Source organism: Electrona antarctica (assembly GCF_951216825.1).
Source record: "Electrona antarctica genome assembly, chromosome: 3".
Classification (NCBI taxonomy): domain Eukaryota; kingdom Metazoa; phylum Chordata; class Actinopteri; order Myctophiformes; family Myctophidae; genus Electrona; species Electrona antarctica.
Genome location: NC_136808.1, coordinates 33,176,638 through 33,189,752, shown reverse-complemented (window position 1 = coordinate 33,189,752; position 13,115 = coordinate 33,176,638). Strand labels below are relative to the sequence as shown.

Genomic DNA, 13,115 nt, shown 5'->3' with positions numbered 1-13,115 from the left:
CTATATAATACAACAATTATGCACCCTTGGTTGCAGACCATATAGAGAACTTTGAATTTAGGCTACAAATTTGGCAAGTCCCGCACTAGAAGTGTCACGTGACGTGTCCGCAACCAGTTGTGAGCTGTAGAGTGGCTATTTTTACTTGGTCGGCAGGCACAGGTAAAAGGACAACGGGTGCGCCCTTTTTTACCGGAGAGATATGATATGATATAGTACTTTATTGTCAGCTTGCACTGAACGCAACACATATACACACATTTGACATAAATGTGCATAAACAGCTCAGTCTAGTCCTGGCCAAAATCCTGATTAAGCCTCAGAGTCGACTGATGGACAAAAGACCTCTTCAGTCTGACCTTATTGTATGCTGGAACACCATATCTCCTTCCTGAAGGCAGCAACCTATACTCTCCATGCAAAACATGGCTAGTATTAGAGGTGATATTCCTTGCTAACCTTAGGATGCTGTTATCATACGTGGATGTATAGAGCCTCTGAAGTGGTTGTCCAACAATCTTTGAACAAATGTTTAGTTGTTGCAGCAGTTGTGACTTTAAGGCTACCTGGTGTTACTACAGTACTGAAGAACACTCATAATGGCTTTCCTTGTGTTAGTACACTGAAACACTTTCCTGACATCCTCCTCGGTGCTGATGATTCTGTCTGAGGGGGCAGGTGTTACAGCCTTAAGTATATCAGTGCACTTATAAGAATTGTCCAATAATTCGAATCTGGCAAAGAAAGTGTTTAGGTCGTCTGCAGCAAGGCCAGGTTCATTGTCTGTCATGATGGTTTGGTTGGTGCTGACACATAGTGTCCCACACCTTTTTATGATTATTAGTCATGAACACATTCTCTAGATGTGCCAATTTTGCCTGCCTCATTTTGTTTTTGAGCTTTTTTCTGTTAATTTCAGTGCACTGAGATCTTTGTTTATGAAGGCTGCATGTTTTCCTTTCATTTATTACCTCTTTTATATCCTTGGTCACATATGATTTATTATGTGGGTACATTTTTATCTCCTTTTTCGGAACAACCAAATCTACACGGAAATTATTGTAATCATTTGTGATTGTGACCATAGTGATTTCATCCAATGAACCGTTTCCAAAAGTGTCCCAAACAGTCCAGTCCAGGCATTCTTTTAGTTGTTCAAGAGATGTGCCGTGTGCTTTGCGACTGGACATGACCACGCTATTTGATGTGATTGCTCTCTCTCTCTCTCTCTCTCTCTCTCTCTCTCTCTCTCTCTCAATGAAACGGAGCAATCAGGAGGAGGCATCAGAATCAGAATTATTTATTTCATTCAGAGTGAATAAATATGCCTACTTTAATATTAAATAAATGCTGTTAACGTCCTCATATAGAGTACTGGCCTACTACAAATCAGTCCTTTATATACAGTTCGGTGACCTTTGCTCTGATCAGTGTCAACACGCAGGATCTGATTTGAAGGCCTGAAGACCAATATTAGGAGAAGCATCCAGAGTTTTCAGGGCCGTGCAGAGAGCACTGTGGGGGCAGCTGCCCAAACCCAAGAAAAGGGCAAATGTGTGCACGTGCATAGTGCACGCCGATTTTTGGGTGTGGTCTTTTTGTGGGGTCCGTCCCTAGCTCGTGCCATTTTGCACATGAAATGTAGTAGGCCTTGGATATCTTATGCTAATGGGGCAAGATGTTCCATAATTAGTTCTTGGCCCATGTCATTGCGGACAGTAAAATAAGCAATACATTTTCATTACTATATGTAAACATTAAAATATATAATATTGATTGTTTTATGGCCTGCCATTTCGCCCATTTTTGGGGGGGGTGGTGGAGGGGGCACTTTGAGGCAAAAGGGAAGGTGCCCAAGACCCCCCCCCCCTGCATGTGTCTGACAGTTGTTGTGATATTAGCAGTGAAGTTGCGTCGGTTCGTTTAAATGCCACAAACGAACGGTGGATATTCTGCAACCGTTTCCACATTGGAGAAATGTGACAACAGAGTGAGAGCTGGGCTCCATATAAGGTCGACATTCAGTTGATCAGACAGTATATATATATGGGTCCTCCGGTGATTCGTACCAGACAGACAGAAGGACGGACGGACATCAACCATGTTGTCTTTCATCCAGGTTGCTGTGCTCATTGGCTCTCTCTGCTGCTCTGGCCATGGCTTTGTCATAATAAAGGTAATTATTCTAATTTTGTTTTATAGTAAGATTAATATAATGTTGTGTTTTAAGTATAAAAGTCTGGCATTCAGAATTGACTTTAGTAAAATAGTAAAAAAGGTAAAGTTCACCCCCGAAATCACTTCTTTTTTCTATCGATTACTCACCCCATATAGATTTGAATTCATGGATTTTTTTTTAGTTTTTGTCGCATATCTATTTTTTTATTGATATTTTTATTAGAAGTTAGGCATCAGTATATAGTGTCATTTCAATCACATCATATATACAATATTGTTATTTAGGTATACATAGAATGACAGCCTTTTATAACAATTCTGATTAAATTGCTTTGCCCACTCCGTTACATTTTCCATTTCTAAACCCATACACAAACAAACACAACAGACATCAGAAAGTAATAAAATAAAAAGTGCATAAAGAACATGGTACAATATATCACATTTTTAAATGAATAAAATAAATATTAAAAACATGTAAAAATAATAATAATAAGCACACATAGAAAGAGAAGAAAGTATAGAAGGAAGGGTAGAAAGAGGGGAGACTCGGGAGAGAGAGAAGAGGGGGGGGTGCAATCACTCAATGAGTAGGGATTAGTTGGCGATTAAAGAATAACAATAAAAGATCCCATTTCTCTTGGAATGTAGTGAGATTACCTCTGGTAGAATATCTGATTTTCTCCAATTTCAAAAAGGACATTACTTCTCTCAGCCATTGGGTACTAGAGGGTGGTCTAGTAGATTTCCACTGTGGAAGTAGATGGCGTCTTACTATTAGGGAGGTAAAAGCCAAAACCTCCAGCTGTCTGGGAGTGTATAGATCGTAGTCTTCTGGGACCCCAAAAATTGCAATGTGTGGAGAAATGTTTACAGGAAATGTGAATATTTTGGACATTGTGTCGAAGTAATTCTTCCAGAGGTTAATCAGAAGTGGACATGAATAAAACATATGTGTTAAATTACAGGGTGACGAGTGGCATTTGTCACAGCTACTGTATCTGTTATATTGGGATAAATTTGTGATAGTTTAGCTTTGGAGAAATTAATTCTAAATAGTACCTTAAATTGAATTAGAGTGAGACGTGCACAGGTTGAGCTTTTGTAAAAAGTACTTAGAGCTGCATCCCAGCAATCATCATCGAATGTCAGACCAAGTTCAGCCTCCCAAGCCTCCTTGATTCTGTTATTGTTGGGGGCACTATCTAAAGATAGGAGATTATCATAAATCTGAGATATTCGTGATTTCTCAAATGGGTCGGACTGAATTTTGTCGCATTTCTTAAGCAAAATTGTATTTGTTGAGCAGTGGTTCCTATGGAGACACAAAGAGTCTCCTTTGTGACTCCATAGGGAACCACTGCTGGTCATCAAATTATTAATGTGCCAAAAACTAAAAGTATCCATGAATTCAAGTCTCTATAAGTGAGTAATTGATTGAAGAAGTGATTTCTGGGGTGAACTATCCCTTTAAAGTACTATTATGCAGAATGTCCCATTTAAAGTTTTCAAATATGTTGTGAGCTTGTAGAATAGCCGGAATATAGCCTATAATAGAGAGAGCTTATAGGTGTTTAATGTTTATAGTAATAAAACTCTGAATCTAAAAAGTAACTAGTAACTAAAATGTTCAAATAATTGTAGTGGGGTACAATATTTCATAAGTCAAAGTTTTTCAAATTGGAAATATTCCACTAAAGTGAAAGCAGAGTGTTGAGTAGGAGAGTAGCGACACGCTTTGATCTCTCCGCAAAGCGGGTGCTATGGGCTATAGTTCCAAACATTGCTCCTATGGCTGGAACTATCCCATTGAGATAGAATGAGCACTTCCGCATTCCATTGTTACAATGGGTGTCAACGCTAGTGTCGCCACTCTCTTACTAGATTACTCTGAGTGAAAGTATCTCAAAATTGTACTGTATAAGTACTAAGTTCCTATAGAAAGAAGTAGCATTCTGTCACTGTTTCACCATTCCTCTGGTGTGTCACTGTTTCACCATTCCGTGTGTGTGTGTGTGTGTGTGTGTGTGTGTGTGTGTGTGTGTGTGTGTGTGTGTGTGTGTGTGTGTGTGTGTGTGTGTGTGTGTGTGTGTGTGTGTGTGTGCAGGCTTCAGGTGATATGAGCGACGAAGGCCCTGGTAAGGCTGCTCTTCTTCATATAATTAAATTTGAATCTATATAAAATGCTTTATAGCATGATTTTTGTTATACAACACTATGAGTAGGCTATGTATGAGTTGTTAACTATAATTATTATAATCAGATTATGAATAAAGCATTATAAGCATATAGGATGCATAGCAATGGCTTGCCATTGCAAAAAAAATGAAATATTTGTCTGGCCATAGCATTTTCAAATGCTTTCATCATACAGACTGGAGCAACAGAAGAGCTGTCATGAGTAAACTATAAAGCGGAAGTGGAGCCTCCTCGCCACTTCCGTTTCGTCTTTACAGTTGCGCATTTATCCTAATATAAATAGAAATCATGTAAGCTTATATAGCTTGTTGCTTAGCAAAGAAGGAAATACAAAAAATAAGCTCTAAAGATATTTTAAAATATATTTTCGTGAACGGAAATTGCAGCTTCCTTACTCGGATTTCGGGAGCTGTAGTTCCAGGCTCTATATAGCATTCGGAGATTGTGGAATAGTTGTCTGGCTACACGAGACTAATAAGCCTATAACAATAATAATCACTGTTATATTGCATTATAATTACTGAATGCATTATAAATCAGTATAAGTGGTCATTTGGGTGCTTTAAACTAAAGGGATATATTTCACTTTCAAAAAATGTTTTGGTCATTTTATCGTCTACTCAAACTCAATTTTAACTGCTGCGATGCATTGTCCCCTTTTCAGAGCACAACCAACAATAAAATGACTTGTCTTTTAGTTCTACTGGATCTCTTCTCCACTAGTCCCTCCACAACATTTTACTTTGTTGATGAAATAGTTTTAGTCATCATAGCTTCGTTTCTTTTTTTACTTACACGCAACAGTGTTACCTGTAATAAATGGTGTCTTCTTTCACAGACAACTCCACTATGGAAGAAGAATTGTCTGCAGCCTCCATGATTGAGAAGGCCAATGCTCACATCGGTATGTTCACCTCCACTGTAATGATATACATGTCCTCAATCACAACCACTTCAACCCTACTGTATCTACCTAGATGACTGGAGTCCCCCAGGGCTCTCTCCTAGGTCCACGAATATTTCCCTCTATATCAAATCACTTGCCTTAATATGCCACTATATGTAAATGTTTAAAATTTAATTTTGTCCAATCTGTATGGTAGACTAGAGTATGTTAATACAATCTGGATGTTTTATGTGTCTTACAGAGGCCTCGTATCGTCGATCCTAACATCTTCCCTTTTCTATGTTGATTGTACATAACTTATAGAATCTGCATGGTATAGTGTTTTGGTACGATGATGCGCGACACACCACCGCTCCCAGCCATGCCGGTCCACGAGCATTTTATGAACTGGCAGCCGGTCTGTGCTGTGGTAATGGCAAGGTTGGGAACCCCTGTTTTAAATGAAGCCCCAGATCTGTACTGCCGGTTGCCAACCTCCTAAATGGCCCTCGGTGTGGGCGTGGCTGCCCACATGACATTGATGTTCCTCCTGTTCCCAGGAGTGGGCGATGACGAGCTAGGCCTAACGATAGTGGACATGGACATCGCCGTGCCGACAGGCCTGGGGAACGCCGACCCGTGCACGGGACGAGCACGCAGCTGTCTGTGGCCCAAGGCTACCGACGGACGCGTCTATGTACCCTTCACCATCTCCAACCAGTACGGTAAGTACAATTTGGAGGAGATTGTGATACGATCATTACAGTTGTAATTACATTATAATAAGATTATTACAGCTTTGATAACATTATAAGATTATTAGTCGTGATAACGTTGTAATAGGATCATCAGTTGTAATTACATTGTAATAGCATTACTACAGTTGCGATAACATTGTAATAGGATCATCACAGTTGTAATGAACCTTTCCAGCGGCCAACGAGAGGAACCTCATCCTCCAGGGTCTCAACTCCTTCGCTCAGTCAACCTGCGTCCGTTTCTACCAGCGAAGAAACGAGAGAGCCTTCCTGAACATCCAGTCTCGACAAGGGTAGGAATGAACCCAATTCACACACGCTCATGAATATGTTGGTTTTTTTAACCCATCATTTCCCTCAATATGGCATAGCAGTGGTGCCGCAGATAGAAAATCCATAGATATTTCAGGAAATATTTATATCAATTATTTTAAGCGTGGAACCAAGCCCCTTGTGAATCATAACCCATTTGAGTAGGCCTATGTGTCAATATTTGAAATCCACAAAAAAAAGGGAATGTATACTTTTGTGATAAAAACAATATATATATATTAATAATAAAACAAGAAAAATAAAGCTTTACTTACTTGTGACCCATAAACATTGGTCCGCGACCCACAAATGGGTCCCTAGACCCACTGCTTGGGAAACAAGCAGAAGACATTTGACATCCCAGAACCTAAACATGTGATCTCCATCCTCCTCCTACACCAAACGCAGGTGCTTCTCGTTTGTGGGTCGCCAGGGCAACGCTCAGACGTTGTCTCTCCAGCGCAGGGGGTGTGTCTTCCTGGGCACCATCCAGCACGAGCTGCTCCACGCGCTGGGCTTCGACCACGAGCAGACCCGCTCCGACCGTGACCAGAACGTACGAATCCTTCTGGAGAACGTGCAGCGTGGTGGGTGGATTCTGACTGGCTGCAGAGCCCCGCTTAGATTGATTGATTGATTGAATCCTTTATTAACTATGTGCGTGCGTGCGTTCATGTGTGCGTGCGTGCGTGCGTGCGTGAATGCGTGCGTGCGTGCGTGCGTGCGTGCGTGCGTGCGTGCGTGCGTGCGTGCGTGCGTGCGTGCGTGCGTGCGCACTTCTGTGAATTCTGATCGATCTTGATTTTCTCTCAGGAACGGAGGGGAATTTCCGCAGGATCAACACCAGGAATCTGAACACTCCGTATAACTACAGATCTGTCATGCACTATTCAGGGTAACTCCATTAAGCTTTCACTAGAATACATTAATTGACACTAGTGGAAAAAGTACTCAAATATTTTACTCTCTCTCAGCTGGGGTCCTTGGCCTGAAAGACGTTGAAGACCCCTGTATGATAGTGTAATAACATGCTATCCAACCATAACTCTGTAATTGCAGTCATTATTTCTGATTATAATTTAGGCTTATAATAAAAAATCACACTCGTGTGAACTGAGTGGTGCAACTCAAACTCTAGTTTTAAAGAGCATAAATGAAGCCTGATTCATACTTTGGTGATACAGGGCATCGCTCGACAAATATAATATATTTTCAAATGTTTATACGTTTTCAAATATAAGAATAGCAGAATAAGCTAATCTTACAAGCTTACAACGTGCTGTAAGCTTGTAGATGTGCTATTTCCCCTATTTTAGGGGAAGAAGAAATTCCGAGAGCATAAAATTATTCAAAATGTCAGTGCTGTCTTTGTATTTAAGTTATTTGTCATATCTGACCCGTGCAATTTTGTATTATGATCCTATAACACATAACAGTCAACCAGAAATATAATTCTAACTCATATGTTCGTTACGTTCAATGCCAAAAACACAATTTAAATTGTTAATTGCAATAATAATATCATTTTACGACAATTAAATGTCAACTTAAAGCAGTAGTTCATCCAAAAAATTACCTACTTTCTGTCAATTACACACCCATGAAGCCTTGAATTCATGGAGATATTTTCGTTTTTGTCACCTTCCTATAAGCAAATAATTTGATGACCGGATCATCGGCCAATAGGTAACTCAGTAGGAGACTCTTTGGGTCTCGAGACTCCACTTTGAGACTCCAACGGTCATTCAAATAATTGGCTTAGGAATATGACAAGAACAAACTACTACTTTAAATGTTGTAATGGCGACAGCTCTAAGAATCGCAGTCCTATAATGTCCTCATGCAGCTCACAGTAAAAGTTGTGTTTTTTCCCTCCATGGTATAGCACCGCCTTCTCCCGGAACGGCCGTCCCACCATCGTGCCGATCCCCAACGCCAACGTCCGCCTGGGCAACACCCAGATGGACACCACCGACATCCTCAGGATCAACCGCCTCTACCAATGCAGTAAGTATACCACACTATTATGTAAGGGATAATATCTGGCTAGGTGGTCATTGTCGGGAGATAATTCACCGACAGGGAGTTTAACCACCGAGGCGAAGCCGAGGTGGTTACACTCCCTGAAGGTGAATTATATCCCGACAATGACCACCTAGCCAGATATTATCCCGCTTATTACATGGCTAACTAACATAAATTAATCCATTGATCCAAAACACAACAAAAAAAGTATTCCATAACTTCGCGCTGGCTGCGTCTGCCCAGCTGCAGGGCTGAAGCACTGTCGGAAAACAAGGAAGTGAGTTGATCAAATAGAATCCATTTTCGGGTCCAGCTGCTTCGTCTATTTCTCGCTCAAATGTTTTCAAAAACATTTTAAGAGCAATGTTTAGCTGTAAATTACATTGTGTGTCAGTAGTGTGTGTGTTTACATGGCTGTTATGTTGGAAACGGCAGTAAATCAAGCGGGCGCAGCCGCGCAGCTGGTGGTGCTCAGAGGGTTTGATTAGGCAGCGGTCATTATACAGCGGAGCGGTCATTATCATGAGATAACTCACCGCTGAATTAAGCGATTGACCAATCAGAATCAAGCATTCAACCAAGCCATGTAATAAACTATTATACTACCCCCGACCCTGACAAGCATTTGGAATGTAGGAGTTGGGGCATTACATTTGGTTTGACTCAGTTCCACAGATAAATGTTGTAGGTTGGCTATTCTCAATCTTTGTGAAAATGTTGGCCAATGTTTTTATAGTATAGTTTGACTGTACTATCTCCTCCACAGGCACATCTGACCCCATGCTCCCCCCTGACGAGAATATGGAGGACCTCTTATAAGACACTCATGGAACCAAATTAAGGTAAAGACTGTTATTATGTATTCATTTAACCCTTTGAATATATATATATATATATATATATATATATATATATATATATATATTTTTATTATCATTGAATTTGTTTTTAATTAATGAAAAATGTTGTGTTGTTTTAATGTTTTGATAGTAAATAGTAAAAACAAAATGTAGGAAACAACAGCAGATGTCTCTCCTGTCTTCTCCAACAGGGGGAGCTGTAGGAGGAGGATGAGAAGAAATGAGACAATGTGTGTGCAGCTTTGCTTCTGATTATTATAAAACAAACAGCATGTGTTAGGCTGGTTGAATAAGCTTTGATGTCATCAATATTTACTTTTTATATACTATAAAAGTTACTATAATATGTTTTTGACTTTGTGCCAAAAGACTTGCATATAACTTCTGTATTGATCAAACATAAAAAATCAATAAAAACAATACTGTGGCATTATAAAAACCTGTTAATCTACATTAATTTCTGTGTCGATTGACGTTGAATCCAGTGTTACAGTACATAATATCCTCTGTCGGGTAGAAACCTCAAAATCAAAATAATCAAAACCATTACTTTTCAGAATTCAAATCGAATAGAAATAGTGGGGGAAAGGCTCAAAAGCTTGTAGATCGGCTTTTATGCTTTTGTGCAACGAATTGTATAGTGTGACCAAGTAGGACATTATTTACAAAATAAACAATGTTTAAAATACAGAGATAAATAGGTTTCCACCAGACAGTGAGAATATGAATGTTAGATTGGTGTGGTAATCTCTACTGTATTGCTTACATGTCAGTGATACAAGGTATACTGTACTGTATTATACAGTGGTGTAAAGTAAATAGGTACATTTACTCATTTACTCAAGTACTGTACACCCGGATGACACAGGATATTGTACTTGATTTCCAGGCCTTCAAATGTGGCCATATTGCGAGGATCAGAGCAATGGCCAGTGAGTTATGTCCATTTGAAGTGTTACACATAACACTGATAGTGACCCATATATGTGTGTGTATGTGACAAGGTTACCACACATTGTCACAAAACTATTTTAGATTTAGATTTTTATTGAAGGGATATAGCCCCTCACAGCATAGATCTCATTTTCAAGGGGGGCCCCATCAGGCCCATCAGTGTGTCATTGCTGGTACTTGTCAGTTTGAAGCATTTAAGGTGAGTCAAGATGTGAATGCAACTGATTGTGCTGTACAATACATGACAAGTGCACGCTTGGTGGGTGGTCTATGGACAGTTGGACACATTGGACAAACAAGCAAGCTACAAAGTTTAGGTTATTTATTCAAACAACATCACCATCATCTCTCTCACTGTCTGCTCTGGATCATCAAACAGTCAAAATCAGGTTCAAAACTTTAAATGTTTGCCAGGAAACACAACTGATCGGGGCCAAATTGGGCCAAACCATTTCCTTATCTGTGGACAAGGTTTTTTTGTGCCAAAGAGGGACACTGAAAACAAAGTGAAAGCAAAGTTAAAGATCTACAAGGTTAAATTAACTCATTCCAGGGGGCGCCAAAAGTCCCAGACCGCTAGGTGATGGAGCTGTTAAGTCTCCAAGGAGCTATATCTGGTCTCCTTTGTTTTGTTAGTGTATGTTAAAATCTGCCAACTGCATGCTTTGCCATTATTTGCTTATGTCGGGTTGTGCTAATTAAGAGGATGCACACTATACCCTCACCCAAGGCAGGGGTGTGACAATGTTTTTTGGTGTGACTACCATTGTCATGGCAGACCTATGAACAGTGTTTCTGCCAAGTTTGGTGTGGATCGGAGCAAAGGCTCGTGTCACAATTTAAACATCCCTTTTTTCCCCCTCCCCAATGTAGTTACGCTAAATCAATTCCTCCCCACATGCATTTCTGTGGGTTGTCACTGCTGTTGTATCCGACTGACTCGTCTGCCAAACCGCAGTGCATTCGAACCCCTAGACTCCGGGGGTGGAAGTGGTGGGCAGGCACTTTACCACTGCTGCTGTGCCACCCAAGAAAAGCACAAATTAAAATCAAGCAAGGGTCAAACAGATTACAGAAGCATAAGAAAGTAACGTTACAGTAGGATAATGGCCAATAAAGGTCAGCTCCAAAGGGTTTAACTTTTAGCTGCAATTTAAAAAAGTTGAGAGTTTTATCTGAGCTGCATGTTTTTGGCAGTTTGTTCCACATTGTGCCCACACAATGTGGAACAAACTGCCAAAAACATGCAGCCCAGGAGAATAACAACTGAACGCTGTGTCTCTATGCTCCTCTAAAGGGATGCCAGTTTAAAACCCAGTAGCCCACGAGCAATCCAATCCAGAGAGAGCAAGTCTGTAATCTATGTAGAAGGCGGCCTCATGCCTACCAGTGAAAACCTCTAACAAGCAGTGGTGGAGGATCATTACGTCCACCACATTACTGAGCTACACGTACAGTAGCGGTACCCACAGTGTAGAAAAGATGGTGTGTAAAGTACATTTACTCAAGTACTCTACTTTTCAGCACTTATTTCTACTCCACTACATCTTATCAGAGGCAAATATTATACTTTTAATCCACTACAATTATTTGAAAACTTTAGTTACTAGTTACTTTGTAGATTTAGATTATTATTACAAAACATTGAGTAACCACTTCAGCCCTTGGAAAACTTCTACATTTGGTACTTTAACCAACTTTAACTTTTAACAGTTTATTTTTACATTGCAGTAGGCCTATTAATACTTTTACTTACGTAAAGTGTGAAGTGAAGGGCGCAGCAAGGGCAGTATTTATATTAGTCAGATGACGTCTTACATTGTCCATAGACTTGGCTGGCACACATTACACCATACTTTACCCTAAACAAACATTAAAGTCCATAGACTTGGCTGGCATAAATTATATTTTACTTTACCCCAAATTCCATAGCCAGCGGTCCCCAAACGTTTTTGGCCGTGCACCCCCTGTTACCTTCTGACCTAGCTGACGCAGCCCCCCAACGTTAAGTTGTTTTAATATGAGTATGGCAAATAATCACAGAATGTCACTGCACTGAGAGACATGCATCTGCTGTATACTCCCATGGCTGCTCTATACAGTATACATCTCCTTACAACAGTGGTTTACCGGATTTTGCCATTTGTGCTAACACCATAAAACCGCCATTACCCTTTTCATGTCACGCACCCGCTAGAGGGTGTTCGCGCACCACAAGGGGTGCATGCACCACAGTTTGGGAACCGCATAGACTATGGCTGGGATGGGAAGATTATAATTAGGCTCCGGACAAATATTAAAAGTCCATAGACTTGGCTGGGCTATGATGTAATTTCGGAAAGCCATGCATTGGAGGGGCTAGCACCCCTCAAAAATATGAGTACCTTTTCCCACCACTGTTGGCATCAACATGTCAGAGCCCTGTTCTAAAGTACTGCCAGGGTAAAAGCCAGTAGTCCAGAGAGCGTGACACTACTCTATAATCTAAAGGGCAGGCAGAACTCCTGGCAGTGAAAACATCTGTCTAACAAGGTCTAAAATAAAACAATGCCATTAAAACGAAAACAACATAGATCATATACAGAAACAATGACATAAAGTACGATATTCTGGGTGTTGTTTAATTAGAAGCTGCATTCTGTTGAACCCACACTCTGTCATTTCTACGGAACAGACAATAAACGATTAAAACCACAAACATGAACATAATGTGTAGTGTTGTCGGACTCCACACTTCCTGCCTTTGACAATATTCACTCAACAATGCAAACGGAGTGTGTTATTTTTTTTGTTTAAACGAACATGTTTTCTTTTGTTGTTTAAAAAGTTGAAGATCTATATTTTGATCACAATTGCTATAGACTAGACTAGAGCATGGGTCTTCAACAGGTGGTCCCGGCAATTATTTGTGTGATTGGAACTTGACCACTTGACCCCTAGGAT

At 40.2% G+C, this 13,115-nt stretch overlaps 1 protein-coding gene across 2 annotated transcripts; it reads left to right on the top strand.

Moving 5' to 3' along the window:
- Positions 1-2,041: 2,041 nt before the first annotated feature.
- On the top strand, positions 2,042-9,485 carry LOC306920335 (low choriolytic enzyme-like). 2 transcript variants are annotated; one of them, XM_079497052.1, is made up of 10 exons: positions 2,042-2,176; positions 4,286-4,316; positions 5,216-5,281; positions 5,824-5,988; positions 6,197-6,314; positions 6,742-6,920; positions 7,147-7,228; positions 8,219-8,340; positions 9,125-9,200; positions 9,410-9,485. In XM_079497052.1, exons 1-9 carry the CDS (start codon positions 2,102-2,104, stop codon positions 9,175-9,177), a joined length of 891 nt encoding a protein of 296 aa, XP_079353178.1. In that variant the 5' UTR covers positions 2,042-2,101; the 3' UTR covers positions 9,178-9,200; positions 9,410-9,485. The 2 variants fall into 2 exon arrangements, with proteins under 2 accessions (XP_079353178.1, XP_079353177.1); XM_079497051.1 differs by having other exon boundaries at positions 9,125-9,195; positions 9,409-9,481.
- The last annotated feature ends 3,630 nt before the right edge of the window (positions 9,486-13,115 follow it).

Coding starts and splice junctions, on each gene's coding strand:
- LOC306920335 (XM_079497052.1), top strand. CDS start 2,102: ATGTTGTCTTTCATCCAGGTTGCTGTGCTCATTGGCTCTCTCTGCTGC. Junction 6,921..7,146: donor TCTGGAGAACGTGCAGCGTG/GTGGGTGGATTC, acceptor ATTTTCTCTCAG/GAACGGAGGGGAATTTCCGC. Junction 7,229..8,218: donor TCTGTCATGCACTATTCAGG/GTAACTCCATTA, acceptor TCCATGGTATAG/CACCGCCTTCTCCCGGAACG.